The 27,867-nt window shown below is 44.9% G+C and overlaps 1 protein-coding gene across 3 annotated transcripts in view; it reads right to left on the bottom strand.

Moving 5' to 3' along the window:
- Positions 1-8,735: 8,735 nt before the first annotated feature.
- Rgl1 (ral guanine nucleotide dissociation stimulator like 1) overlaps positions 8,736-27,867 on the bottom strand; it is a 277,227-nt gene continuing 258,095 nt past the window's right edge. For all 3 annotated transcript variants that reach the window (XM_041662621.1, XM_041662623.1, XM_041662622.1), the window contains 3 exons: positions 18,099-18,353; positions 14,453-14,567; positions 8,736-11,123 (listed from right to left, as the gene is read on the bottom strand). In XM_041662621.1, coding sequence (XP_041518555.1) covers positions 10,936-11,123; positions 14,453-14,567; positions 18,099-18,353 — 558 coding nt within the window. In that variant the 3' untranslated portion in view covers positions 8,736-10,935. The remainder of the gene's footprint in view (positions 11,124-14,452; positions 14,568-18,098; positions 18,354-27,867) is intronic.

Below are 27,867 nucleotides of genomic sequence, written 5' to 3'. Positions count from 1 at the left end.
ATCTTAAACCTGGGCATCTGACGTCTTCAGCGCAGACTTTGCTCTGGCCCTGGAGCTGTTCTTGGTGCCCGAGAGGCTGAACCCCATCCTGATTCCTCTCAGGATCCAAGCTGGGATCTTCTGATGGAGGAGCCCGACCTGGGTACCGCAGGGTGTGCTGTGTGTGCTAGCACCTGTAGTTTGCAGAGGGCACATCCCTTCAGATCCCTTGGAAACTTGAAGAGGGGGACATCCCACGTCCAGATCTGTCTTACTGTGCTATTTCAGGACAGGGAAGTGATGATCTGCCTTCTGAGCTCGTCAGAAAAACTAAACAAAGAACCTTATCTATAAATTATGCTTCCTCTCTGACTCTTCAAACCCTTGCCAACTGGGACTTCCACGTCTGTGCTGGGATGTTGAAAACCAGAGAGAACCATGGACTGCCATGGGATTCCTTATGACAAATGAGACAGGGCAGCTCCTGCCCTGCTAAGCTGTGGGAGCTGCTCTGGACAGGTGGGTAGGCGTGTGCGAGCTGGTGTGGATCATGGTGCATGCTCAAGACAGCATTCTCCCCCCACAGGGAACTAAAAGTGCCCATCTTTCATCGTGCTACCACGAGTCCATCCAACCATTCAAAGATAAAATGGAAAATCAAACTTCCTCCCAAGTCTCCAGAACCATGTGTGAGCATTGCCTGGCTTCAGGCCTTGTTCTGGGAATGAAAATACTCAGGGGACAAGTGCAGGTCCCCTCTACTGTGGAGTCCAATCAATTTAGGAGCAGTGCAGGCAGGTAGCCGTATTTTAGATATTGCGGTGGGGAGGGTTGTAGGGTACCAGAGGAATTGAGTCTACTAAGGAGGTCTATGGGATGGTGAGGGAGGAGGACAGGGTGTGGCAGTTGGAGATGCTTTCCAGGCACAATGAAAGGAGGCCAAGGTCCATGTAGAGCTAATGGGAGAGTCTGTGGGATGGAAAAATTGAGGATATGTCGGGAGTGATAACAGAACAGGGCCGATTAGGTAATGACGGCAAGCCGAATTGATTACTTTCTGATCCTGGAGACAGAAGTTTCTGTTTGGGGAGGGATTCTGGGATTTTAAGGCTTGGTTTGTTTCCTGGCAGACAGTGCAGAAAGTTCTGGAATAAAGTTGTGCCTGAAGTCAGAAAGTTTCCCATTCAGGTACGAACCCGTTGATCTTACTGTTTCTCACTTACAGTTGGAGCAAGTACCTAAAGCAAAGATGGCTTCCAGGAAGCTTTTTACAGTGCATTTATGTGGTACTCTTTCCAACCAGGGGGATTCGGGGACTGAGCCACAAGAAGTCAGTTCACTATGGAGTTAAATAAGAACAAAATAATGTCACAGGTAGGCAGGTATTTGTGAAAACGAAATGTAATGGGTTAGACCCACAGACAGACAGTCCTGGAAACTGTCAGTATGGCCACATTGCATTTTGTAGGGACATTTTGAGAACCTGCTGCCCCAGAGACATTTTCATAAATATGGAGAGGGAGGAAGCTGGAAGGAGAAAGGACCCGTGGGGTCCCCTGTGAGCCTCGAATGACAGCCTCCTCCGTGCAGGGTATCTGAGGCAAGGAAGAAAAGCCTAGTGGGTTTTATCCTGGCCCACGCGGAGGAGAGAGAACTTTCGTCACACTACCAAAAACTACACAGAAAACGGTGCCTCCTCTGTGACGAGGGCGGGAAAAGATGAACTTGCTTTCGTGTTCAGGAAGAAATTTTAATGAAAGTATTAGACACTGGGAGGGATCCCAGGATGTCAGTATGCCATTAAAATTTGGGGGCCCAAATTATTCTGCTCAGCGAATTCACTGAAAACTCTCTCTCCCACTCTTATGGTCTTTCCCTCCTTTACCCCCGTTTCCTCCCCCCATTGTGTGTGTATGTGTGTGCGCGTGTGTGCATGCGTGTGCGTGTGTGCACGTGTGTGCGTGTGTGCGTTTGCTCCACTGTACATGTTCATAATTAAAATGGTCTTGCTAGGGCTGCTCTCACTGCACTGACTGCATTGCTCCCAACTCAAGCCATCCTTCCCTGCTCTGAGAGGGGGGAGGGTGGAAAGAATGATGAATCTGCGGAGAATCAATTCTCTTCACTCTTGAATAAACTACATTTTTAGGCCCCTCCCTGGTTTCTTCAGCCTCATTTCCCTTGAAAGGGATGTGCGAGTCAAATTCCACGTGAGAACGCTTCCAAGGTCCGAAAAACATCTGCTCCAAAGCCCCCGGGGAGCCTGCAGAGAACTCCTCTGTGCAGTTCCCAGCCCAGAGGTGTCCAGAAGCTCACTCCTGGAAGACTGCACAGCCTCCTGCTCTGTCTCAGAGCAGCTTAGAAAACCATCCATGAGAAAGCGTCCCCTCTGGAAGGAGAACCAGAGTGCGGAGCAGACAGGCCGGCCGGAACTGAAGTGTCAGTGTGGGAGCCTGAAGGTTCCAACCGCTATTCTAAGCCAGCCTGATACCATAAAAACTTGACAGGGATTGTATGAGTGTCCAACCTGACCATGCAGGGAAAACAAAACAAAAAAAGAATGAGCAAATTTGAGGGAATGGGGATGTACATGGATGAAGAGGAAAGGGGGGGTCAGAAGAGCAAAGTCCTGATACCCACAGGGATTCTGGGACAGAAGTACAAGAGGAGATGAGAAGATGCTAGGTCATGTCTGGAGGTAGTGATGCTGGTGCACTGGCTGGACAGGGGAGGAAGCAAGTAGAAGCTAGTGCTAGGGGGAGGTTTAACAGAGGTGTTACTAGTTACTTGGTCCTTGAAGTGACCACTTTATTCTTTGAAACCTACCACAGTGGGAGCGACGGAGATGGGGTTAGGTCTGCGATGAAATGGCGGGATAGCGATAGCCTGGATTCAGGCATATGTACGCCTCCGGACAACAGGGCCTTTGGAGCCAAAGCCCCTTCCTGCAGGACAGATGCAGGGATCAGACTCACAGAAGAGACACAGGAGAGACGGAGGCTTCTACTGAGTGAAGTTCTCTCACTGTATAACAGGCCTGCAGAGGGCATCCAGGAAGGTGGGTGCCCTCAGAGGGACGCCCAGCTTAGGGCTCAGGTTGCCTGCTGTCAAAAGCCCCGACTGCACAGGCTGAAGGCTGGCCAGGGAGTCTGAGCAGAGCTATTATGCCTGTCCTCATGAGTCTCTCTGGGCCACAGCCAAGAAACAAGCTGTAGGAGCCGCAGGCATGCTCCAACTCATGAGTCAGTCTTTCCCAAAGGCAGCGGCAGGCTAAGCTTTTCCCAGGGTACTGTTCCACACACAGAAGCCTGCCTTGAAGATTTTCCCATCTCACACCTGGAATTTGGGCTGCTCTCCCTCTCAAGAATGTTGGGGCTTCCTTTCCTCAGCCAGCTGAGCCTGTGCGCCCAAGTGAGGAGCTTTTTCCACATAAGTGTTCACTCGACACTGGATAAACCTTAAGGGGTAGGAATGCCTATTAGTTAGGACTTTGCAGTTAAAGCAATAGGTAAATAATACAACTTGTCTAAGGAAGTAAGCGGGCGGGCAGGGAGTCAGATCTCTGCCTCCTGCACCCTGCCCCCCCGCCACACACACACACACACACACACACACACACACACACACACACACACACACAGCAAACTGCAGGGCCAACAAAATGTCTGAGAGCTCTCTCTCTCTCTCTGATTGATAGATGGGAGTCTGTAGCTCCAATCCATGATATATGATATACTAATTATTCAACAAGTTATCAAATACACATACATCATAGTGTACATTCTCAGACAAGATTTTCCTGGAGCCTTGGCTGTTTGCTGTCATATAAATGAGGATTGTGGGTGTGTGGGAGAAAACAGTCATTTAGAAGGCTGCTTCCATTTCAAATTTGGCACCTCGATTTTTTGAGAGGAAGCATGGGAGCAATGCAGAAGTGATTTTCAGTCATCTCTTGTTTAAAACGCTATCCTGGCACTCACTTATGTGTTTGTATACGTGACCGGACCCGTGACACATGGCGTTGTTCTGGTGATAAATGGTGACGGGGTTGTGATGATTTCTCATGAAAAGCTGTGGTAGAGGATTTGGATACTGGCCATGAAAGCAGAGGCTGGGAGAACCTAGGCTCTCCCAGAAAGGGAAATCCTGTTTCAACATACCCCCTAAAAGAAGTGGGGGAAGGAAGAGAAGGGAAGAATTGAGGGTATGGCTCAATTAGATTTTTCTCAAACTGCTAAGTAAAACAAAGTATTTCCACACAGGTTACAGGTTTCTGGGCAGGGATACCGAGGGCCCATATGCAATAGTAATTGACGTTTATGATCTAAAATAGATTAGCTTCTGTTGAATTTTTCTGCCTTTTACACAAATTCAAATCATTCTTTGTAGTAATAAGGGTGGTGGGCTGCGTCCCCGGCACCCGGCCGCCCCCACGGCTAGCTTTACCCAAACTAATTACACAGACACTGTATTCTTTTAAGCACTGCTTGGCCCTTTAGCTCTAGCCCTTACTGGCTAATTCTGATATCCCGATCAACCCATTTCTAATAAACTGTAGCACTGGTCTTACCGGGAAGATTCTAGCCTATGTCCATCCTGGGTCGGAGCTTCATCACGTGCGTCTGCCTGGGAGCTGGGAGCATGGCGTCTCTCTGAGGCGTCTGCTCCGGAGAGGAGAGCTGTGGAGTCTGAGCTCACTTCCTCTTCCTCCCAGCGTTCTGTTCTGTTTACTCCTCCCACCTATCTTCTAACCAATGAGGGCCAAGCAGTTTCTTTTTATTTAACCAATGACCTTCCTCCATCAATTCTTTCTGATACTTCCTCCTTTTGGCATCGCTTGTCTTCAGCTTCTCCTTTGCCCCATGCCACCTGCTCTTAGGTCTTCACCATCTATTCTAAACACTGTCTCCGATGGCTATGGAACATTCTAGAAAGAGACACCAGTGCTCGACAAGTTCTTTAGGTGTTTGTCTTTTGCCTCCCCTGCCCACAGACACCAGATGGAGCCTCACCGTGATGGGGCCAAGAATGATGGCTGAAGTATCATGTCGGTCAGAACTGTAAGGCAGGAGGTACCGAGTCCTGGGTCACTGCTCAAGAGACTCGCCTGGCTCCTGCTGTATTCACGCCAAAGGAAAAGAAAATCTCTGGTTTAAGTGACTGAGGTTGCTTGGTGGCTTCAGTCTAGCCTAGGTAGCTTAACAAATACTTCCGGTGGCATTTCATTTCAGACATCTCTCAAGGAAAACAGCAATGTAATTTACTTCTTCTATTGGGATTGTAATTAGTCTCAGGAGCTCCCCAATCCCACTGAGGTCAGAGCACAGCACTGCACAGCACAGCAGCCTCCTGAGGGCTTACCCTGTGTGAACTTGAAAGTGTTTTAGAGAGGCAATCTAAAGACAAGAATGTAGGCAAAACTCTCCAAGATCAGTGTCTACGTGGGGAGAGGGGCTCACTTTCTAGAATGGTTTTGAAAAATTCATCACATAATGCCAGAGGTCATGCCACATTATCAATTCCCTTTTCAAATACCCACTTGGTTCCTTTAGGGTTTAGGAGCCTGGCACGCCAACGTGGGGCTGAATAAATCCACGTAAAACATGAGAAAGCCTGGAAAGGAATTCTAGACACAAGAGAACAGAGTAAACCATGGTCTCTGGTAGCATCATTTTCTCAGGTGGGCTCTGTTTAACAGAGGTCTTCCTGATTCAGCGGTAGCAAAAACAAAACAGAGAAATCACGTGGTTTCAAAATGACAACTTCTTGGTTCACCAGCACTATGGCTGACTCTTTGGGGAGTCCTGGCTATGAAGCATTTAAATGGGGTTTGTGAGCAGAGTGCTACAGCTTGCTTAATGGCAACATAGACCCACATTGTGCCTGAAAAATGGGGCAATGTACATGGCTCTCAGAGGCAGCAAACATGCCTCCTTCATGTTGAACTGGGGAGAGCAAGCAGGCAGGCCATGTTGGCCCTAGCCACACCTGCTCAGCATAAATAAAAGAGTGTTTCTGGTCAGAAAATAATTACAGGTACATAAGACAGAGTCAGATAAAAAAGACCTCTAAATGGGTCACAGTGTTGGATAAATGTACATAGGCTTGGGAGAGACAAGAAATAGTTATAAAAGGAAGTAAATGGTTTTAAAAAATAAAACAAAGTCATTAAAGAGAGAGTACAATTATAGATTAAAGAAGATAATAAATTAAATATTAAAAGGTAACAGAGTAGAAACAAATAAGCCATATAAAGATGTGCCGTGGCTCCTTTAAGAGAAGGTTTACTGACTCAGCATAAGAAGTGGCAGCTTCCTGGTTGTGCTGCCAGCATGAACTCTGGCTCTTTCAGGAGGCCGAGCACTTAAATTGGGTTTGTGAGCAGCATGCTAATAGTTGCTTAATGTTGACATAGACCTACCGCCACCCTGGAACTAGGGCAGCATGCATGGCTCTCAGAGGCAGCAAACATGCCTCCATTATGTTGGACTGGGCAGAGCCAATGGGGGGGGGGTGCAGCAGAATTGGTCCTAGCCATGTCTGCTTAGCATTTGGTCAGAAAATTATATATATATATATATATATATATATATATATATATATATATATGTATATATATATATACATATATATGCAATAAAGACAAATTCAGATGGAAAAGACCTCTAAATGGGTCACAGTGTTGGATAAATGTACGTAGACTTGAGAGAGGAAAAAGAGTATAGATAGCTATAATATAAAAGAGTACAGTCTTAGATTAAAGATAATAAAATAAATATTAAGTTGTAGAAAAAGTAAGAGTAAAGAAAAATAAGCCACATAAAGATGGAATATACACAGAGAGTCTGGATCATGTATATGATTGTGTTTTCTTTCTATTTTTTGACCGTGAATGAGCTAAGTACAGTGAGACATTTCGTAGTACGGGCTGCTAAGCTAAACTGACATATATTTTTAAAGGTATCTTGACTTCATAATTTGGGTCTAAAGATTGTTACTTTGGAAAAGAGGTTCTTCTTTTGTTTCTACAGAGGATGAGAACCTGTGGAATCCTTCCACACTAATGCGGTTTGATGGACCAAGACCCCCTGAAAGGTTGCTGTGAACACCCCCTAAAAAATTATTTCACCCAACAAAAAGCAGGAAGCAGTTTGGAGAAGAAACTGTTATTGCATGGACTGCTTGATATTATGCTGTATGAACTGGACATGCAGGACCCACAGAGAGATGACTGCTGAAGCTGACTAAAGAAGGTGAGATAGTCCTTCAGGGTTCCTGCTTCATGAAAGAGTCTGCCAGACATTTTGCAGGACACAGAAGAAAGTGACTGACAAATACTGCCAATATAGGTGGAACTGTCTTTGAAATTTACTGCTTCAGCCAGGCGGTTGTGGCTCACGCCTTTAATCCCAGCACTTGAGAGGCAGAGGCAGGAGGAGCTTTGTGACTTCGAGGCCAGCCTGGTCTACAAAAGCTATTTCCAGGACAGGCTCCAAAGCTACAGAGGGTTTTTTTTTGTCTCAAAAAACCCAAATAAATAAATAAATATAAATTAATTAATTAATGAAATTTCCTGCTTCGTGGAAAAGTCTGCTGGATACTATGGTCCTGTAGTCTGAAGATGGGTGCCTGCAGCATTACAGAAGAACTGTGGGTGACTGTCCAGATAGTGGGATGTCTCTGTCAATTCTAGAGTTTTGGAAGTTGCTTACAATGCATTTCCTGTTTACTTAGGTAATATTATATCCTTCTGGAGTCTTTGGTGGAGTTGAAGAATAGATAGTTGTAATTATAGTTATCCTTGGTTATGATAAAAAATAAAGTAGATATGAATGTTGTGACTGTAATTCTTGCTTGATACCTGTCTTGTTATATGTAATTTTACTATATTAAAGTTAAAACCTTCCTTTTTATTTAAAAATAAATGGGGAAATGGTGTAGAAAGTCCTTCTATGTGTTGCTTTTATTGATTAATGAATAAATCTGTTTTGGCCAGTGGCTTAGCAGAATAGGGCAAGGCAGGAGTTCCAAGCCGATAGAGGAGGAAAGAAAGCAGAGTTAGGGAGACATCATGTAGCTGCTGCCAGAGACAGAAGTGCTGGAACTTTACTCTGTAAGCCACAGCCACATGGCGATACACAGACTAATTGGAATGGGTTAATCCCAGATGTAAGAGCTAGCTAGCTAGAGATACGTTTAAGCTATTGACCAAACAGCATTGCAAATAATATAGTTTCTGAGTGATTATTGGGTGGTCTGGGCAGCTGGGAACAAACAGGTGGCCTCCTACTATAGGAACCTATAGGAAAGTAATTCTGGGTGACAATATAAGAACAAGGAGACTGTGTTGTATGTAGTCAGCTGAGATGGGACGCCTTCTGAGATGACATCCTCTTCCATGGAGGATTTCCTTGCGGTGGGAGCACCACCAACAGTTTCACAGCTGTCCAGATGGTGGCAGCACTGTGTCTGAGAAAGGCTCTAGGTGAGATAGCAAGGCCTACCTTAAATCCTCACCCCAGGTACACAGCTTTAAAGGGCAGCCCCAGTGCCTGGCTCCTGAGAAAAGCAATGGAGCAAAGCAGCACCACTGACCATCTCTCTTCTCTCTCAGTTGACAGCCCTTGACAGTAGAGACGGCCACTGCCACTTGCTCTTCCTCTGTTCTGTCTAGTAGGTTCAGAAAAGGCCTCTGAACCAATGCTGGCAAGCCCGGAGCCTGGGACCCACCCAATTAACAACACTCCAGATACAAGCCCTTCGGGTCTGGCAGCACATGCCAACCAAGTCCCAAACTAGTTTATTAGTTTAACCAAAAGGTAAACAGATGCTGGAGATGCAGAAAGACAAGTGTGCAAGCAGCTGGAAACAACATCCAGCTGTTCACCCAGAAGCAAAGTTAAAACAACTAACGTGGCATTAAATAAATGAGGCCATGTTTTATCCACTTGGGATTTCCACTGTCTTTTTTAAAAAAGGTAAATATACATATATACTTTTTTTTACACTGCAGAATATAAATCTAGTCTCTACATATACATATAATTACACAGGGTGAGCACGGGGCATAACACCTTTGTCTTGGGAGCCACACCCTAAACCAGGCCAACAGCTCCGCATTTATTTTTGACCTTGACACTGAGAAAGCCAGGCTGAGGCTAGGTTTGCTTCAGTCTTATGATGGCTGTGATCCTTGCCATCTCCCCTCTATGCACAGAAGCACCAACCAAACAAGGCTCACCATCACCACCACCACCAACAACAACAACAAAAGGAAAGTGCTTTCCGACTGGTTGACACCTAGCCGGTCTCCACAGCCCGGTCCAGTCTCCTGGAAACACCAATGGAATCTGATGACTTCTTCGCTCTCTCTTTGGTCCATTGCCACAAATCTCTGAGCTTTTCCTGGTGTTTCTTGTTGAATTCATATGGCTACTTAAATAATACAAACCCCACACAACCTTTTGGAGCTGTATATAATACACTGTTAGGAAAAAATAAAATGTTCCCTGTTACAATCCGGACATCATATCCTAGGTTCATCTTTTTATTTTTTTTTTAATAAAAACTGATATTTGGGGAAATTTTTTTCTTAAAAAAGGGGACAACAGTCTGAAAGTGCTTCTTATATATGTCAACTGATCACATATGGCTTTTTCACTCAAACCCCAGCACAGCTCAGCTCAGAAGCAAAAGCATGATGGTGTTGCTGTAGACAGAAACGCCACTTGACATTAACGCTAAGAGCAGGTGTGGGTGGGAAGGGAAGAATGTCACTGTTTCCATCTAGAAGGATGCACCTCTTTGAGGAAAAGCTGAGACAGGGCACACCATCCCTTCTTTCCCTGTGACTAGGCAAAGGGATGCTACAAAAGTAAAGAAGGAAACCAGACACTGTTGTGAGCAGAGAACACTTTCTGAGGGGTTATTATGGGAGGTGGCTGCTCCGAAATCTTTCCCAGGCTTGAAATGATCAAACGCAGTCAATCACAGTAGAAACGTCTACACCCGGGGAACAAACTGCACATAAGATAGAGGTACAAGGCTCCAAATGGCAAAAGACTCCAGACAGACACTTTTACATGCAAAAGGCAATCAGAAAGGCAATGAAGTCGCAGCACTCCAAGACAGGAGAGTCCAGACGAGTCACCATCCTCCTGCACTTTCTTCTCTGGCTGAAGGCTGTGGACACGGCTTCTTGTGCAGTAATGACTGTGGCATGTTCTTTAGGAGAGCACACAAATAACAGGGTTTCCAGAAATCGAAACAAGCTTGTGTTGACTCCAGAGGCATTGTGATGGGGACCAGCAAGGCACGCAGGCCTCTGAAGCTCTGGCGAATGCAGGCAGAGGGCAGAGACCACTGACTCATCCAAACCTTCCCGCGGGGGTCTTTCATGCAGCCCGTGGCCACTCCAACCTCTGCGGTTTGTTTTGTTCATTGGATGGCACGTGATTGAAAAAGTAATCCTCTCCCTTTACAAAAATAGAGTTTGGACTTCTAATACTGGCATGAAGAACACTCTGTATGGTAGATCTGATTTTATTTATTTAGAAGGTATGAGACTAGGTTCTCAGTCCCTTCTATTTCCCTGTAAAAAGTGACCTCAACTTCCCAGGCCATTGTGCAAATTGGTTTTTTCATAACCCAGAATATCCTGCAAAGTTCTTCTTATATACACACACTAGATACGTGTGTATGCATGTGGATATATGTATATATATTCAAATGTGGATCATTTTGTATTTCACTTCCAGGTCCAAGAGCATCAGTGAATCATTCACCCTTTCAATGCCAAATTCACTTCCACTCTCCCCACAGTGCTTTGTGCACATCTGAACTCAATAAATATCTGTTGGCGTCACCAATGATCCCCAACACTGGGGGGTGGCTGCAGTCACCACAGCCGTTCGTAGCCCCACTCTGCCTTTGGCGAGTAGGGACATGCTGTCCCTTTCAGAGGGTGATCTTGCTATGTCTGTTACTCCAACAGCCCCGCTTAGCTGTCCTGGGCAATGTCAAGCTGGTCCGACTGCGTAGCTTCACCTGCTCCTCCACTGAGTTCTTTTTGCGTAAAATGAAGTCAAAGTTCACTTGGCTGTTCATGGCATAAAAGACATTTGCAGAGTCTGGGATCACCAGTTCTAGAGGAGACAAGCAGACAGCAGCCGGTCAGTTTGTGTGGGCAGCCATCACTGATTGGCAGAAGTCAGTCTTGCCCAGACACAAGGCCTGGCAATGTGAACACTTCCTCATGACCGGCCCCCAAAACTTAACCCCTATCTGAAACTGAGCGCAAATAAAGCATCAGAAATCCCCCCTGAGAACTGACTGTTCAAATACAGAATGTTAAAGCTTGAGGCAAGCATGGGGGTAGGGGCACCAAGATGGTCCCAGGACCACACAGCTGGAACGAGAACCCGAGTTTCCCAACTCCTGCCAACCTCCTGCTATCCGAGCACACACACGGGCCTCCGCCATCTGCAGAAGTCCTGATATGAACAAGACTTAAAGCAGTTTTCCTGACATCTTTCCTTGGATTAAATGAAAATATTTTTTACATAATTCCAAGTCAAACTCGTTAGTTATTCTTTTTGAGCTCTGTCTGGAGCTTGCCTTTCAACACTAAACAGCACCTACAGAAGGCAGTGCATGTCACTAACTTTTAAGCTATATTAAACTTCGATGATGCCCAACTGAACACTTGCAGTTTACAAACAAGGGTGGTTGCCAGTGGAAATGTGACAAAGCAAAGTTGTTTATTCTGTTTTTAAAGGCACAGAATAAAACGGGCAAATGTGGGAACATCGGGACTTATGGCAGCGAGGTCAGGGAAGAAAGCGGCAGGGCTTTCCCGTTACAGACAGCATGAAGTGCACTTCCTTCCATTGACTTCTTCACACTGGGACCCCACAGTGAGCCCAAGATGATCAGGGTCTCCTCTGCTGACACTCCATGTACTCTGGTACCCCCAAGAGTCTTCTCACTCACACTCACCTATTTTGAGGGTCACAGTAAAACTAATCCCATCTATAGAGCACTTGGCATTTCGACAAAACTCTCTCCAGTATGTTATTTATCTCCTAATTGCTCTATGGTGTATGAGGGACCAGAGAGGGCTTTTGTCTCCAGATTAAGTGACAAAGAGCCATGGCTGGCAAGGTCAGGCACTTGTGGAGACCACTCAGCTGGTGGCACAGTGAGGCCTGGGTTTCACTCTTTGGACCACTGCATCCTCAGACCCTAGGCTCCCTTTGTATGACTCTGTGGGCCACAGGTTACAATTCAACAGGACACTTTTGGATTTATGGTTTCACTGCAACTGCATTTCAGTGTTATAACTGGAGGTTTGGAGATGGCTCCACCTGAAAAATAATTGCTTTATAGGGACAAGGACCTGAGTTCAGTTCCAAGAACCTATACAAAAAAAAAAAAAGAAAGAAAGAAAGAAAAGAGAGGAAGAAAGAAAGAAAAAAAGCTGGATTTGGAGCTGGAGAGATGGCTTAGGGTTAAAAGAGCACTGGATACTCTTCTAGAGGACCTGGATTCAATTCCCAGCACCCACAACCATCTGTAATTCTAGTTCCAAGGAATCAGATTCCCTCTTCCGGCCTCTGCAGATACTGCATGTACATAATACACAGACGTGTGTGCGTGTGTGTGTACATATATGCATGTGTGTGCGTATGTGTATAAACTTAAAAATCTAGGTATGGACACACACTAGCAATTCTCACTGTGAAAGCAGAGACATGGGAATAGGTTCCTGGGGGTTGCTGGTAAGCCAGCCTAACCTACGTGGTGTGTCCCACGCTAGTAAGAGCGCAGTCAACAGTGCCACAGAATGATATCCAGTGTTGACTTCTGGTTCTGTGTGCACCTGCACACATGTGCATCCCTCCCCCCACAAATTATAATTGTGAAAGTTTTATCCTACAAACTCAGGCAAAGGCAGACAACTGAAAACCTCCAGCAGGCAGCTGGGACAGGACTGCTGCGGACACTGCAGCTTTTAATGTCAGGGAAAGGCACTGTTTGAACCTTCGCTACTCTTCTCCAAGTCAAAGACAGAACTCTGGAGATCCGCTGGCCAAATAGCTGTTTTCCCTCCACACCCCCAATGACAAGATTCCCCTTGATTTCCAGGGAGGAGAGTGCTCCCTGTCGCTGAGCAGCACCCCCCATTAGGATGAACCATTAGTGTGGGTCTGCAGGCAGGGCTAGTGTCGGCCAACAATGGGTGCCGTCACTTCTGTTCTCAGAGTAGTCTTGTTCTGACTGAGCAGGCCTCCGCAGTGTGAGAGAGAAGTTATTCACCTCCCCACCTCTGTCCCAAAGCCCACCCCCAACTCAGATGAGCAGATAGATAGATACACTATTTACCCAGAGAGACCTTTGGGAAAGCATGTTTTAAATAGTGAGTTCTTGACTTCACAGATGCATTTCATTGTTCTTCGGTTACCAAAGATCTGTCATAAATTTAAAACAAAACAAACAAAAATATCCCCTACACACACAACTTTCTTAAACACTGAAGCGAAACAGGTGAGAAATTCTGCCTTGAGTCCTTCTGAGTCATGCAGGACTGAGAACCACAGTGTCTACTAAATAAAGTGTGTGTCCACCTGCTGCTTCCCACTCCTGACACGCAGAGACTGCCCAAGAAACCGCACTTCTCGTGGGGAACACAAACTATGGGTAAGAGGAATTCTATGGAAAGGGGGCCTGAGAGTTGGGAGCAGCTGGAGACACTGGATGCTACAGTAAGGTGGTGTGCAGCTGGTCACCCTGTGTAGTTAAAATATACCACCAGGGGCACGAGAGGGTTTTGAGAACTCCTGATGTGCAAGCGTGAGAATCTGAGTTTGGATCTAGCACCCACATAAAAAGCTGTGTGCCTGTAGCCACGCCCTGTCAGGGAGGAGATGGGGGATTGCCTGGCCTTGCTGGCCACCAGTCTTGCTCTAGGCTTGGTGAGTACAGACCACCCATTGTACTGCTCTGGATAAGGACACACACACACCTGTGCATGCACCACACACACACACAGCTGTGAATACACCACACACACACAGCTGTGCATACACTAGACACACACACCTATGCATATACCACACATACCTATACACACACTACACACACACGTACACACACACACGTGGCTATAGCACACATACCTGTGCATGCACCACATACACACAGCTGTGCATACATCACACACAAAAATACACACATACACACACTTGTACATATACCACACACATTCCTGTGCATGTACCACACACACCTGTGCATACAATGCACACACACACCTTTGCATACACTAGGCACACACACGTGTATGCTCTCATGCCACTAAGTTCCAATGAAAAGAAACTGAAACACATTAATTACATGCCCTTTCTGCTGTCAGCAGCTGAGAGCAAAATGTGCACACTGCTGCCACCTGCCGCACAGAGGAGAACATGCCCACCTTTGTCCTCCGAGATGACCTGGACCAGCTCGTATTCCTCGGCTGGGTCTGAGTCTAGATTGTGCTTCATCATTGCTCTCTGGATCACAGCAGGAGTCTTATCTTGGCTTGTCAGCTGCAAAGGCAATGAAGGCATCAGTGACATGCTTAGCTCATGTTTCCTAAGCTCCCAAGCTCTTACATTTGCTGTCTTGTGTGGCACATACGTCTCTAGGAAGGATGGAGTAGGTGGCATTAGAATGGGACAGAGAGCCAGGACGCCCGAGTGTTAGTTAGTACTACTTCCAACTGAGTAGTCAAAGGATGGCAGGCAGGCAGGCACAGAGCCCTCTACTGAAATGGGGAAAACACATATTGCCTAGCACCCCACACGACTAAAGTTTCCAATAAAAGAATATATAGGAACTATGAAAAATGTAAGGCATTATGAGTCCTGGGCCAATGTGATCTTCATGAGTTGAGCTGATGCCATGATAACAGTTGACAACCAACAGAAAGAAATGGCTGCGATTCTGCCCATGGAGGGGGGGGGCATATGAGACTCTATGACCCAGCAAACCATTTGCTAATAGAAATGAAAACCTATGTCCACAAAGGGACTTGTGCACAATATTCATAGCAGATTCATCCACAACATCCCAAAGTTTGAATCAAGCAGGATCTTCATTAATACTACAGGAGAATGGGTAGCAAAATGGTAGCCTGCTGGCTGCTGAGCCACTAAAGACCTGACGGAGTACTGACAGCTGCAGCAATGGAGAGAATCCCACAAACACGTTGAGTACCAGAGAACATGACCCCTGCATCTGTGTCACTAGAAGACTAGGTTAAAGAGACTGATTGGAAGTACTGCAGGGAGTCTGGTGTGGCTGGAAACAGCCTTCATGCGATTTCAGATATTGGACAGACAGATACATACAGAGATTTTAAAACTCAAAGAACTGAACACTAATATTTGAACTGTATCCTAACCATATTTCAATAAAGTAAGCTTCGAATTAAAGCACAAAGGTTCTGTTCATCCCCAGTTTGATCTTTTCTTTATCTCTGCCCACTAGTTGGTGGTGACCATGAGCTCAGGTGACATCTAAGAGGCCATCGACATGCCATACCTTGAGTGATTTCTTTAAAGGCTAAAGAAGTGAATGAAGACTCCAATTGTGCATATTTAAAAAGGAAAGTTGCTCTCACCAGGAGGTGAGAAAACCTGCTAGCTAGGGTTTGGCACACATGTGCATGCGTGCATGCACACACACATATCTGATTTCCTCCGGGGCCTAAGTGCCTCCCTGTGACCCAGGCAGCAGCTGCTGTTTGTGATTCAGTAAACAGCAATAAGGGCCGTGTTGATTTGCCTATTACAAAACACCTGGCTTATGTACTCATAAGAAAGAATTGGTGCACACAAAATTTTAAGGGAGGAAAATATATATTTTTGATAATATAAAGGAAATTATCAGCAAGCAGTAGATTAGTAGTGTGAGCTAAAGGAGGAAGAATGCCTGTGGGGTAAATGATAGGAAGAGGAGGTAGGTTCTGGTTTAGAATCTATTTAGGAGAAAGCCAGGCTACAAACAAGGGCAGGACCACAGGTTTTCCTTGGGCATTTAGTACTTTGTACAACAAAAGCTAGAGAGAACTAATTGTTACAATCAGTATTACCAGCGGAGAGGTCTCCAGGCTTCATCCTAGGAAACATAAGGGACCCAGGAAGGGACAGCAAAGGGGGCTGTGCTCCCGAATCCAGGCCCCATCCCAAGGTTGGAATACCCTGGAGATTCCTCTGTTTATTGCCTCCCTAACACCAGGACATCCCATTTGATCTAAGATGTCTCCTGGATGTACTGTTTTCCCTCATCAGCAGAGCACACAGCCTGGGCATGGCACACGGTGTAACTGTACTGTAATTCTGAGGCACTCTTACTGTACGGGTGGCCCACAGCTCTCTGGCTGGCATGTGTAACAGAAAAACTACTACTGATGCCCTGGGCTCCCGGGGGGGGGGGGGGGGCTGCTTCTCTAGTGCATTTTGTTAGTTACTCCCTTCTACTAGTTGAACTGGGTCTCATCCTACACTCATTTCCACCCCACGGGGCTGAAAGATATGTGCTACTGGACTCCAATACTGGTCCTGCATCCCTGTGTTTCTGACAATCTATTAAACGGTGTCATCTGGATGTCCCAATTTATAGACCCTGAAACCTTCTCCTCTAGCGTTCATATCTCACTGATGGTCACAGGCCACCAGGCTGACAGATGGCCCCAAATTCTTCTTCTTCCTTAGGAATCCTCCCTCTTCTGTACCCTCCACAACAGTTACCCAAAGGCTGATAAGGGCATGAATGGCTCTTACAATAATATCTCATAAGATGCCTTCCATATCATCTCTAGCCACGGGATTGTTATTCAAACCCTTATCATGCCATGCAGGAGAGATGGGAGCAGCTTCCTAGCTTGCTTCCCACCCACAGTGCCCCTCCCATCCCCACCTCTGCAGAGCAGCAGGCTTCCACAAGGCCAGTTACCCTTCTAGTGAACAACTTTGATGGTTTCTTAACACAATTCCTCCAGGGAGACCTTATTGCCTATAGAATTAACACAAAGTCCCCTGCGGAGGTTGCAAGACCATTTTCAATCTGGTCTGGCTTCTGTTAGAACATTTAGTATTCTCTCTCTCTCTCTCTCTCTCTCTCTCCCTCCCTCCCTCCCTCCCTCCCTCCCTCCCTCTCTCCCTCCTTTTCTCTCTCTCCCTCTCTCTGCCTAGGGCAACAACTAGTAACAACACATGCTCAGTAATTACTGTGTTCAACGAATGGGTCAGCAGATTAACGGGATATTAAAAAACAACGACTCCGCACCACTTACGGCACATCCAGGCCTCAGCTTGGACGCAAATGATGACAATGAAAGTGGAAATGGGATTTATTGTAGATTTTGCTGCAGTGAAGAATTCATCATTTATTTATTTGGGAATATGATAGACCCTACCAACTAAGGAAATTAGTCATCACAAGACCACACAGTCAAGGTTATTACCATGAGAGGCCTTGTATGTATTCCAAAAGGTGACCATCATCAACATGAGCTTTGACATTTCCCTAGCTGAATGTAGGTTTTGTAAGAAGCACATAAAACCCAGTTCTAGTCTCCTATTATGTGTAGCTACTTGCTGACCCAAACTACTTCCAGCATCACCATCCTCTTTAGGAGCTAGGCTGGAGTCAAATGACTGAAGGAGAAAGCTCTGTCATCAAGGACCACACTACTGAAAAGACATGTCAATTTTCTCATCAATCTAAACACTGGAAGAGTTCCAAGAAGGCATGCGAAGCAGGGGCATCCTCCCTGGGCTGCTGTCAGACAGTCACCCACATCGACCATCATGAAATGGGACACCAACCTGTATGAATAGGCTTAAATAATTCTTAAGATGTCAGAACTATATCCCACACACACCTGCACCATTAGATAAACATACCATCAATCTATGTCCAGGAAGATGTTGCTGTTTTCATGTTGGTTTTGGGTGCACACAGAGACAGGTATTATAAATACCATGCGTATTCAAGGGCACCAGTCTGCACAGTTGACAGACACGCAGGCATGGGCTCTTCCCATGGAGACCCTCCCAGACAGGGCCCCTTACCATGATGCTCTTGTACATGTTGCCATTGTTGTCTTCTATACTGATGCGGATGATGCAGGTGTCCTCGTTCTGCTGATTGTAAACGGGAGGCAGTACTGTGGAGGTAATGGATGTCACGGAGACGGAACGTTTGTGGACTTTCGGGTTGTTGTTGCAGGTTGGAGGGGAGGACAGGGGGTTGATTAAGGATGACATCCCTGAGGAATTCGTGTCCATGGAATGAATCGAGGAACATGAAGAGGAGGACTCCGAGAGCTGCAGGCGTTAACACATCCCCAAAGGAAACAGAACCATTAGACCCTGGACCAAGCATGCGTCACCATTTTCAAGACAGAAGCAGATATGGAAACAGATCAACTTTAGCTACTTCGTCCTCGGTGTCTCATGCGTCTCTTGAATCTGCTCTAACACACACCTATGTACCATGGGCTGGTGTGACTGTCAGTGACTCAGTGTGATCCAATCACTGAATCTAGGGAAAAGCACCGCGGTTCTTTGCTTTCCTGTTTATAGTCGCTTATATGGAAGTCAACCAGGAGATGGCAGCAGATATCAGCTTATACAGGCCACATACGCTGCAGTAAGTCAGTTTACAGATACTAGGAAGCCTTCCCTACAGGAGATTGCTGATTCTCACCATCAGTGCAGCCATAGAGAACATTCCATCCCAGTTCTATTTCACAACCAGATTTTGTAGTAGGACACAAATGCCTTTATGTTTAAAGGCTTCTAAGATAAGGACTACAGTCTATGCAGTTTTGCTGGAGGGGGTGCAATCACAGATCACCTGAACTCTTGATAAGAACTACAGTGTAGGTAGTTCTGCCGGGGAGAAGAGTGAGGGTGTGATCAGAGATCACCTGATCCTTTTTACGACTAGAGAAGCCCAGGGCCCAGACAGAACACTGTCCGCGGGTTCATCCACCCAGTCTCATGGCTACCAGGACAGGAGCACTTCACTCCCCCTTTGCCATGGTGTCCACACAGCAACGTGCAGCACGCTGCAGCAGGAACTATGGTGAGTCGGCCGATGTGCGATTGCCCTCATCTACTGCCATGAGACTGGTAATGACCTTTCACCTCTCCTCACCTAGGTCTCACAGCATCACAACAGTGATGAGAACACGAATCAGGAGAATCCGGTCACTTGCCCGAAAGACACGCAGCCTTTGAGTATCTCTGCCACTTTTCCCATTTGCTGGTAGGTCCAGCAACATACACTTCCACGATCTATGTCAAGGCCACTTGAGAAATGTGTGTCTGCAGCTAGTGAGCTTCTCTGCGTAACCAAATATTCAAGGTACGCCCAATATTAATTACCAGACAAAGAGATGCTTAAAACTCACCAGAATGTATTTCCCACACAAAACCATTAAAGTGAACCATTTAAATGTCAATTATTACAGAAAATTTTGCTTGTGTGTGTATACGTGTGTAATATGTGGAATGGGCCAAGCTGAATTATGATAATCCTATAACATATTCTAGAATTCACTGAAAATCAATACTAATGTCTTCCCTATGTGTCTGCCCTTCCACAGAAACAGATTAAGAAACTTGGCTTTGTATGCTAGGACCAGTGCTCAACTTTAGTTTTAAGCTCCTAAACTAAGGCGACCCACCCAGAGCGGTGAGTGCCTGCCTACTGGGCAGGCCTCAGGGTCCCCTGTAAGGGAGCCAGGCACCTTCAGCTCCAGCGCCAGGCTTCCTGCGCGCTCCTGGATACCACCCCCCCCTCCCCACTTGCTCCATTCATCCTGTTGGCCCTGGATCATTGGGCTACCGGCGGCCCTGTTTAGTTGCTGAGGAATCCCATCAGGACGGTTGCGGAGGAATCCCATCTGGACGGGAACGGTTCCTGCTTCTACACTGAAGAGATATACCCTGAGAGTCAATCACAGCAAAGACTGGACCAAGAGACCAGGCCTCTCCTGGCTCCATTTGAAGGAAGAGATGGGAAGGCGCCAATACAAGAATTCCTCCAACAATCTGAAAGGCAACATGACACCACCAGAAACCAGGGATCCCGAAATAAGAAGAATTGTACACCCTACTCCTGAAGAAATAGAAGAAATCGACTCAAAAGTGAACTATATGAAAATAATAGAGGACCTTAAACAGGAGGTGAAAAACTGCCATAAACAATTAGAGATTACAAACAAAAAGGTAGAGGAAATGAATAAATCGCTCAAAGACACGCAAGAAAACCAAGAGAAACAAGAAAAAGCAATCAAACAGGTTAGGGAAGCGGTTCAAGACATGAAGAATGAAATGGAAGCAATGAAGAAAGCACAAACCGAGGGAAGAATGGAAATGGAAAATCTGGGTAAACGAACAGGAATGACAGAAACAAGTACTAACAACAGATTACAAGAGATAGAAGAGAGAATATCAGACACTGAAGATACCATAGAAAAAATAAACACACTGGTCAAAGAAAACAGCAAAACCAACAAATTCTCATCACAAAACATTCAGGAAATTTGGGACACAATAAAAAGACCAAACCTAAGAATAATTGGAGTAGAAGAAGGAGAAGAAGTGCAGCTCAACGGTACAGAAAATATACTTAATAAAATTATAGAAGAAAACTTTCCCAACCTGAAGAAAGAGGTACCTATGAAGGTTCAAGAAGCATACAGAACACCAAATAGGCTGGATCAAAAAAAAACATCCCCTCGCCATATAATAATCAAAACACAAAATATACAGAATAAAGAAAGAATATTAAGAGCCGCAAAGGAAAAAGGCCAAGTTACTTATAAAGGTAAACCTATCAGACTTACACCTGACTTCTCTATGGAAACCATGAAAGCCAGAAGGTCCTGGATAGATGTACTGCAAAAACTAAGAGATCATGGATGCAAGCCCAGACTACTATATCCAGCCAAGCTTTCGTTCACTATAAATGGAGAAAACAAAATTTTCCAGGATAAAAACAAATTCAAACAATACGTAGCCACAAATCCAGCCTTACAGAAAATTATAGAAGGAAAATCACTAACCAAGGAGTCCAACAATGCCCACAATAACTCAGTCATCTAGAGACCTTTCACCAGCGCAACTCAAAGAAGGGAAACACACAAACCCTACTACTAAAAAAGTGACCGGAGTTAACAACCACTGGTCATTAATATCACTTAATGTCAATGGGCTCAACTCACCTATAAAAAGGCACAGGCTAAGGGATTGGATACGAAAACAGGATCCAACGTTCTGCTGTCTACAAGAAACACACCTCAACCACAAAGACAGGCACCTACTCAGAGTAAAGGGCTGGGAAAAGGCTTATCAAGCAAATGGTCCTAAGAAACAAGCAGATGTGGCCATACTAATTTCTAACAAAGTTGACTTCAAACTTAAATCAATCAGAAGAGATGGAGAGGGACATTTTATACTCATAACAGGAACAATTCATCAGGATGAAGTCTCAATCCTGAATATCTATGCCCCGAATATAAAAGCGCCCACGTATGTAAAAGAAACATTACTAAAACTCAAGGCAGCCATCAAACCACACACACTAATAGTAGGAGACTTCAACACTCCTCTCTCACCAATGGACAGGTCAATCAAACAGAAACCTAACAGAGAAATTAGAGAATTAATGGAAGTAATGAAGCAAATGGACTTAACAGACATCTATAGATTATTCCACCCGAAGAGGAAAGAATATACCTTCTTCTCTGCAGCTCATGGAACCTTCTCGAAAATTGACCACATACTCGGTAACAAAGCTAACTTACACAGTTACAAAAAAATATTAGTAACCACCTGTGTCTTATCAGATCACCATGGATTAAAGTTAGAATTCAACAACAATGCTACCCCCAGAAAGCCTACAAACTCATGGAAACTGAACAGTCAACTTCTGAACCATACCTGGATTAAGGAAGAAATAAAGAAAGAAATTAAAGTCTTCCTTGAATTCAATGAAAATAAAGAAACAACATACTCGAACTTATGGGACACTATGAAAGCAGTGCTAAGAGGAAAGTTCATCGCACTAAGTGCCCACTTAAAGAAAACAGAGAAAGCACATATTGAAGACTTAACAGCCCACCTGAAAGCTCTAGAAAAAAAAGAAGCAGACTCACCTAGGAGGAGTAGAAGATTGGAAATAATCAAACTGAGGGCTGAAATCAACAAAATAGAAACACAGAAAACAATCCAAAGAATCAATGAAACAAAAAGCTGGTTCCTGGAGAAAATCAACAAGATTGATAAACCCCTATCCAAACTAATCAAACGGCAGAGAGAGAATACGCAAATTAATAAGATCAGAAATGAAAAGGGGGACATAACCACAGACACAGAGGAAATTCAGAGAATCATCAGATCATATTACAAAAGCCTGTATAACACAAAACTGGAAAATGTAAAAGAAATGGACACTTTTTTAGATAAATACCATATACCAAAGTTACACGAGGACCAGGTGAACAATCTAAACAGACCTGTTGGTCGCGAAGAATTAGAAGCTGTTATCAAAAACCTCCCTACCAAAAAAAGCCCAGGACCAGATGGTTTCAATGCGGAATTCTACCAGAACTTCCAAGAAGAGCTAATACCTATACTCCTTAATGTATTCCACAATATAGAAACAGAAGGGTCATTACCTAATTCCTTTTATGAAGCTACAGTTACTCTGATACCAAAACCACACAAAGACTCAACCAGGAAAGAGAATTACAGGCCAATATCACTCATGAACATGGACGCAAAAATCCTCAACAAAATACTGGCAAACCGAATCCAAGAACACATTAGGAAAATTATCCATTATGGTCAAGTAGGCTTCATTCCTGAGATGCAGGGCTGGTTCAACATACGAAAATCTATCAATGTAATCCAGCATATAAATAAACTGAAGGAAAATAACCATATGATCATCTCATTAGATGCTGAAAAAGCATTCGACAAAATTCAACATCCATTTACGTTAAAAGTCTTGGAGAGATTAGGGATACAAGGGTCATACCTAAATATAATAAAAGCTATATACAGCAAGCCGACAGCTAACATCAAATTAAACGGAGAGAAACTCAAAGCCATCCCTCTTAACTCAGGAACACGACAAGGATGTCCACTCTCTCCATACCTCTTCAATATAGTACTTGATGTTCTAGCAATAGCAATAAGACAACATAATGGGATCAAGGGGATTCGAATTGGAAAGGAAGAAGTTAAACTTTCGTTATTCGCAGATGATATGATAGTGTACTTAAGCGACCCCCAAAACTCCACCAAAGAACTTTTACAGCTGATAAACAGCTTTAGTAATATGGCAGGATACAAGATCAACTCCAAAAAATCAGTCGCCCTCTTATACACAAAGGATAGGGAAGCAGAGAGGGAAATCAGAGAAGCTTCACCATTCACGATAGCCACAAACAGCATTAAATATCTTGGGGTAAATCTAACCAAGGAAGTGAAAGATCTATTTGACAAGAACTTTAAGGCATTGAAGAAAGAAACTGAAGAGGATACCAAAAAATGGATGGATCTACCTTGCTCTTGGATTGGGAGGATCAACATAGTAAAAATGGCAATTCTACCTAAGGCAATTTATAGATTCAATGCAATCCCCATCAAGATCCCATCAAAATTCTTCACAGATCTGGAGAGGACAATAATCAACTTTATATGGAAAAACAAAAAACCCAGGATAGCCAAAACAATCCTATACAATAAAGGATCTTCTGGAGGCATTACCATCCCTGACTTCAAACTCTATTACAGAGCTACAGTAATGAAAACAGTGTGGTACTGGCATAAAAACAGAGAAGTCGACCAATGGAATCGTATAGAAGACCCGGATTTTAACCCACAAACCTATGAACACCTCATTTTTGATAAAGGAGCTAAAAGTATACAATGGAAGAAAGAAAGCATCTTCAACAAATGGTGCTGGCAAAACTGGATGTCAACCTGTAGAAGAATGAAAATAGACCCACATCTTTCACCGTGCACAAAACTCAAGTCCAAATGGATTAAAGACCTCAATATCAGCCCGAACACACTGAAAAGGATAGAAGAGAAAGTGGGAAATACCCTACAACAAATGGGCACAGGAGATCGCTTCCTATGTATAACCCCAGAAGCACAGACATTAAGAGCAACATTGAATAAATGGGACCTACTGAAACTGAGAAGCTTCTGCAAAGCAAAGGACACTGTCACTAAGACACAAAGGCAACCTACTGACTGGGAGAAGATCTTCACCAACCCCGCAACAGACAAAGGTCTGATCTCCAAAATATATAGAGAACTCAAAAAACTAGACTTTAAAATGCTAATTAACCCAATTAAAAAATGGGGCACTGATCTGAACAGAGAATTCTCAACAGAAGAAGTTCAAATGGCCAAAAGACACTTAAGGTCATGCTCAACTTCCTTAGCAATCAGGGAAATGCAAATCAAAACAACTTTGAGATATCATCTTACACCTGTCAGAATGGCTAAAGTCAAAAACACCAACGATAACCTTTGCTGGAGAGGTTGTGGAGGAAGGGGTACCCTCATCCATTGCTGGTGGGAATGCAATCTTGTGCAACCACTATGGAAGTCAGTGTTTCGGTTTCTTAGGAAATTCGGGATCAACCTACCCCTGGACCCAGCAATACCACTCTTGGGAATATACCCAAGAAATGCCCTATCATATGACAAAAGCATTTGTTCAACTATGTTCATAGCAGTATTATTTGTAATAGCCAGAACCTGGAAACAACCTAGATGCCCTTCAATGGAAGAATGGATGAAGAAAGTATGGAATATCTACACATTAGAGTACTACTCAGCGGTAAAAAACAATGACTTCTCGAATTTTGCATGCAAATGGATGGAAATAGAAAACACTATCCTGAGTGAGGTATCCCAGACCCAAAAAGATGAACATGGGATGTACTCACTCATAATTGGTTTCTAGCCATAAATAAGGGTCACGGAGTCTACAATAGGTGAATCTAAAGAAGCTAAGTAAGAAGGGGAACCCAACGAAAAACATATAGTTATCCTCTTGGCTAAGGGAAGTAGACAAAATTGCCGGGGAGAAAATTGGGATCTTGGGGTGGGGTGGGTTGGGGGTAAGGGGAGATGGGGAGAGAAAAGTTAGAAGGGAAGGAGGTCGGGCCTTGGGAAAGCAGGAGGATTGGGATAAAGGAAGGTTGGACAGGGGAGCACGGAACCACAATTCTTAGTTAAGGGAACCACTTTAGGGTTGGCAAGAGACCTGACCCTAGAGGGGCTCCCAGGTGCCCAAGCTGAGGTCCCCAGTTAGTTCCTTGGGCAGTTGAGAATAGGGAACCTGAAATGACCCTATCCTTGAGCAATACTGACGAATATCTTGCATATCATCATAGAACCTTCATCTGGTGATGGATGGAGATAGAGACAGAGACCCACACTGGAGCACTGGACTGAGCTCCCAAAGTCCCAATGAGGAGCAGAAGGAGGGAGAACATGAGCAAAGAAGTCGGGACCACGAGGGATGCACCCACCCACTGAGACAGTGGAGCTGATCTATTGAGAGCTCACCAAGACCAGCTGGACTGTGACTGAAAAAGCATGGGATAAAACTGGACTCTCTGAACATGGCGAACTATGAGGGCTGATGAGACGCAAAGGACAATGGCACGGGGGTTTGATCCTACGTAATGTGATGGCTTTGTGGGAGCCCAGCCAGTTTGGATGTTCACCTTCCTAGATATGGACGGAGGTGGGAGGTCCTAGGTCTTACCACAGGGCAGAAAACCCTGACTGCTCTTTGGACTGGAGAGGGAGGGGGAAAGGAGTGGGGGGAGGGGGAGAAGGGTGGGAGGAGGGGGAGGGAAATGGGAGGCTGGGAGGAGGTGGAAACTTGTTTTTTTTTTTCTCCTTTTCTCAATAAAAAAAAAAAGAAACTTGGCTTTCTGATAATGTGGCTTTTAAAAAAGTAGGAACTATGATATCTTTACTTTCTTAGGGGCTGCTTCCTCCTACGGCACCCTATGTTAAAGACAATTTCACAACATGGGAGTTCTATTGCAGCTGCAAGCTCCAAGGCCAGCTCTGATATGCAGAGTCAACAATGGGACTGTCATGCTGTCATTGACTTATATGTTGCTGTTGTTTGGATTTTTTCTTCTGTGTCCCCAAGTGACTCAGCTTGAGCACTTGCTCAGAGTGGATAATTTGAATTGCATAATTTTGCCTGTAAGTGTATTGGCCAAGAAGGTCCATTTTCCAAATGCTGGTTGATTTTTTTTCACTTTCACATTCCATTTCCCCATGATTTTAACAACACTTAACAGAGACGATAAGACATTAAGGATAGTGAGGTTCCATGAGTTATAAAAGAGTATCTGACGGGCTGGGCGGTGGTGGCGCACGCCTTTAATCCCAGCACTCGGGAGGCAGAGGCAGGCGGATCTCTGTGAGTTCGAGACCAGCCTGGTTTACAAGAGCTAGTTCCAGGACAGGCTCCAAAGCCACAGAGAAACCCTGTCTCGAAAAACCAAAAAAAAAAAAAAAAAAAAAAAAGAGTATCTGACGGGCCTCATATTCCTGGTGAGAATTTCAGTGGTAAGGAGTGGCACGAAAATAAACGTTTATAAGCGATAAGGAGCATGAAGAAACAGGAATGCGAATACACTTTACTTTTAAAGAAAACAGCGTCACATGGAAGAAGGAGAGAGACCAAGTGGGGGCTGGTAGAGAAGAAGTCATCTCAGGGTCCAGCTAGGAGTGTGCAAGACATCCAGGCCCAATTGGGCACTGTGCAGAGCTGTGGAATTTTCTGGGTAATATACAGGGATTGTGCAGCACAGAAGCTACATGTACCCATGTCACACATTCATCTTTAAGTCTGGAGAAACCAGGCTCTGGGAAAGACTCATCTGAAAATATATAAACGTAACCTATACAAGAAATTAGGCTGACAGAAAAAGAAGAGTTGTGGAAACAACAGCGTCTGCTTGGTTTCCAAGAGACCGTGTGTGTGTGTGTGTGTGTGTGTGTGTGTGTGTGTACAGGTGTGCTGCTGGGGCCGAAGCCAAGGCTTTGTCCCTGCCAGCCATGCATCCAGCCCTGCCCAGCCCTGTGCTATGTCCTAAGCCTAATCTCCATGCTCCCCTAAGGGTAATGTGCTCTTACTCTAACCTACTTAATCCTAATCTCCGTGCTCCCCTAAGGGTAATATGTCCTTACTCCACCTAAACTCCAACAGATTGATTCCACTTCCTTCCCAGACAGGGACAGAAACCCCTCAGAGATGTGAGGGCGCCACAGCCGTGGTCACTTTCCTATGGCATTCACCAGCAGATTACAGAACCCAGAAAACATCGAGCTCTGTGAAAAAGCAAATGAGTAAGGCCTCATTCTAGATTTTAAAAGAATCTGTGTGTGAGAGAAAGAGATACATATCTGTGTATGGATGTGTGTGCACAATTATGTGTGTGTGCAGGTGTGTGTGTGCCAGGGCACAGGATGTGCGAGGACAACCTCGGGTATCTGTTCTTGTCTTCTGCCTTGTCTGGGACAGGCTGTTCACCATTTGTACAAGCAGCAGGCCAGCTGACCTGGGAGCTCCCAAGGGGCCTCCTGTCCCGTCTCCCGTCTTACTGTAGAAGTAAAGATATTTTCTCTTACTCGTTTGTGCAGCTGTGAGAAATGGACTGGATGAGGGTCCCACTATCGGCACTTACAGCTTGCCATCTATTTCCACTGTGGTAGATGACATCATCATTATCAACTCCTCACCCTGCTGCAGACTGTGACCTTTGCCCTGGGA

This window comes from Microtus oregoni, unplaced genomic scaffold (genome assembly GCF_018167655.1).
Source record: "Microtus oregoni isolate MIOR12 unplaced genomic scaffold, Mior012 000013F_ref0000133, whole genome shotgun sequence".
NCBI lineage: Eukaryota > Metazoa > Chordata > Mammalia > Rodentia > Cricetidae > Microtus > Microtus oregoni.
The sequence above is the reverse complement of the archived record's forward strand: the minus strand, read 5'-3'. Positions and strand labels throughout refer to the sequence as shown.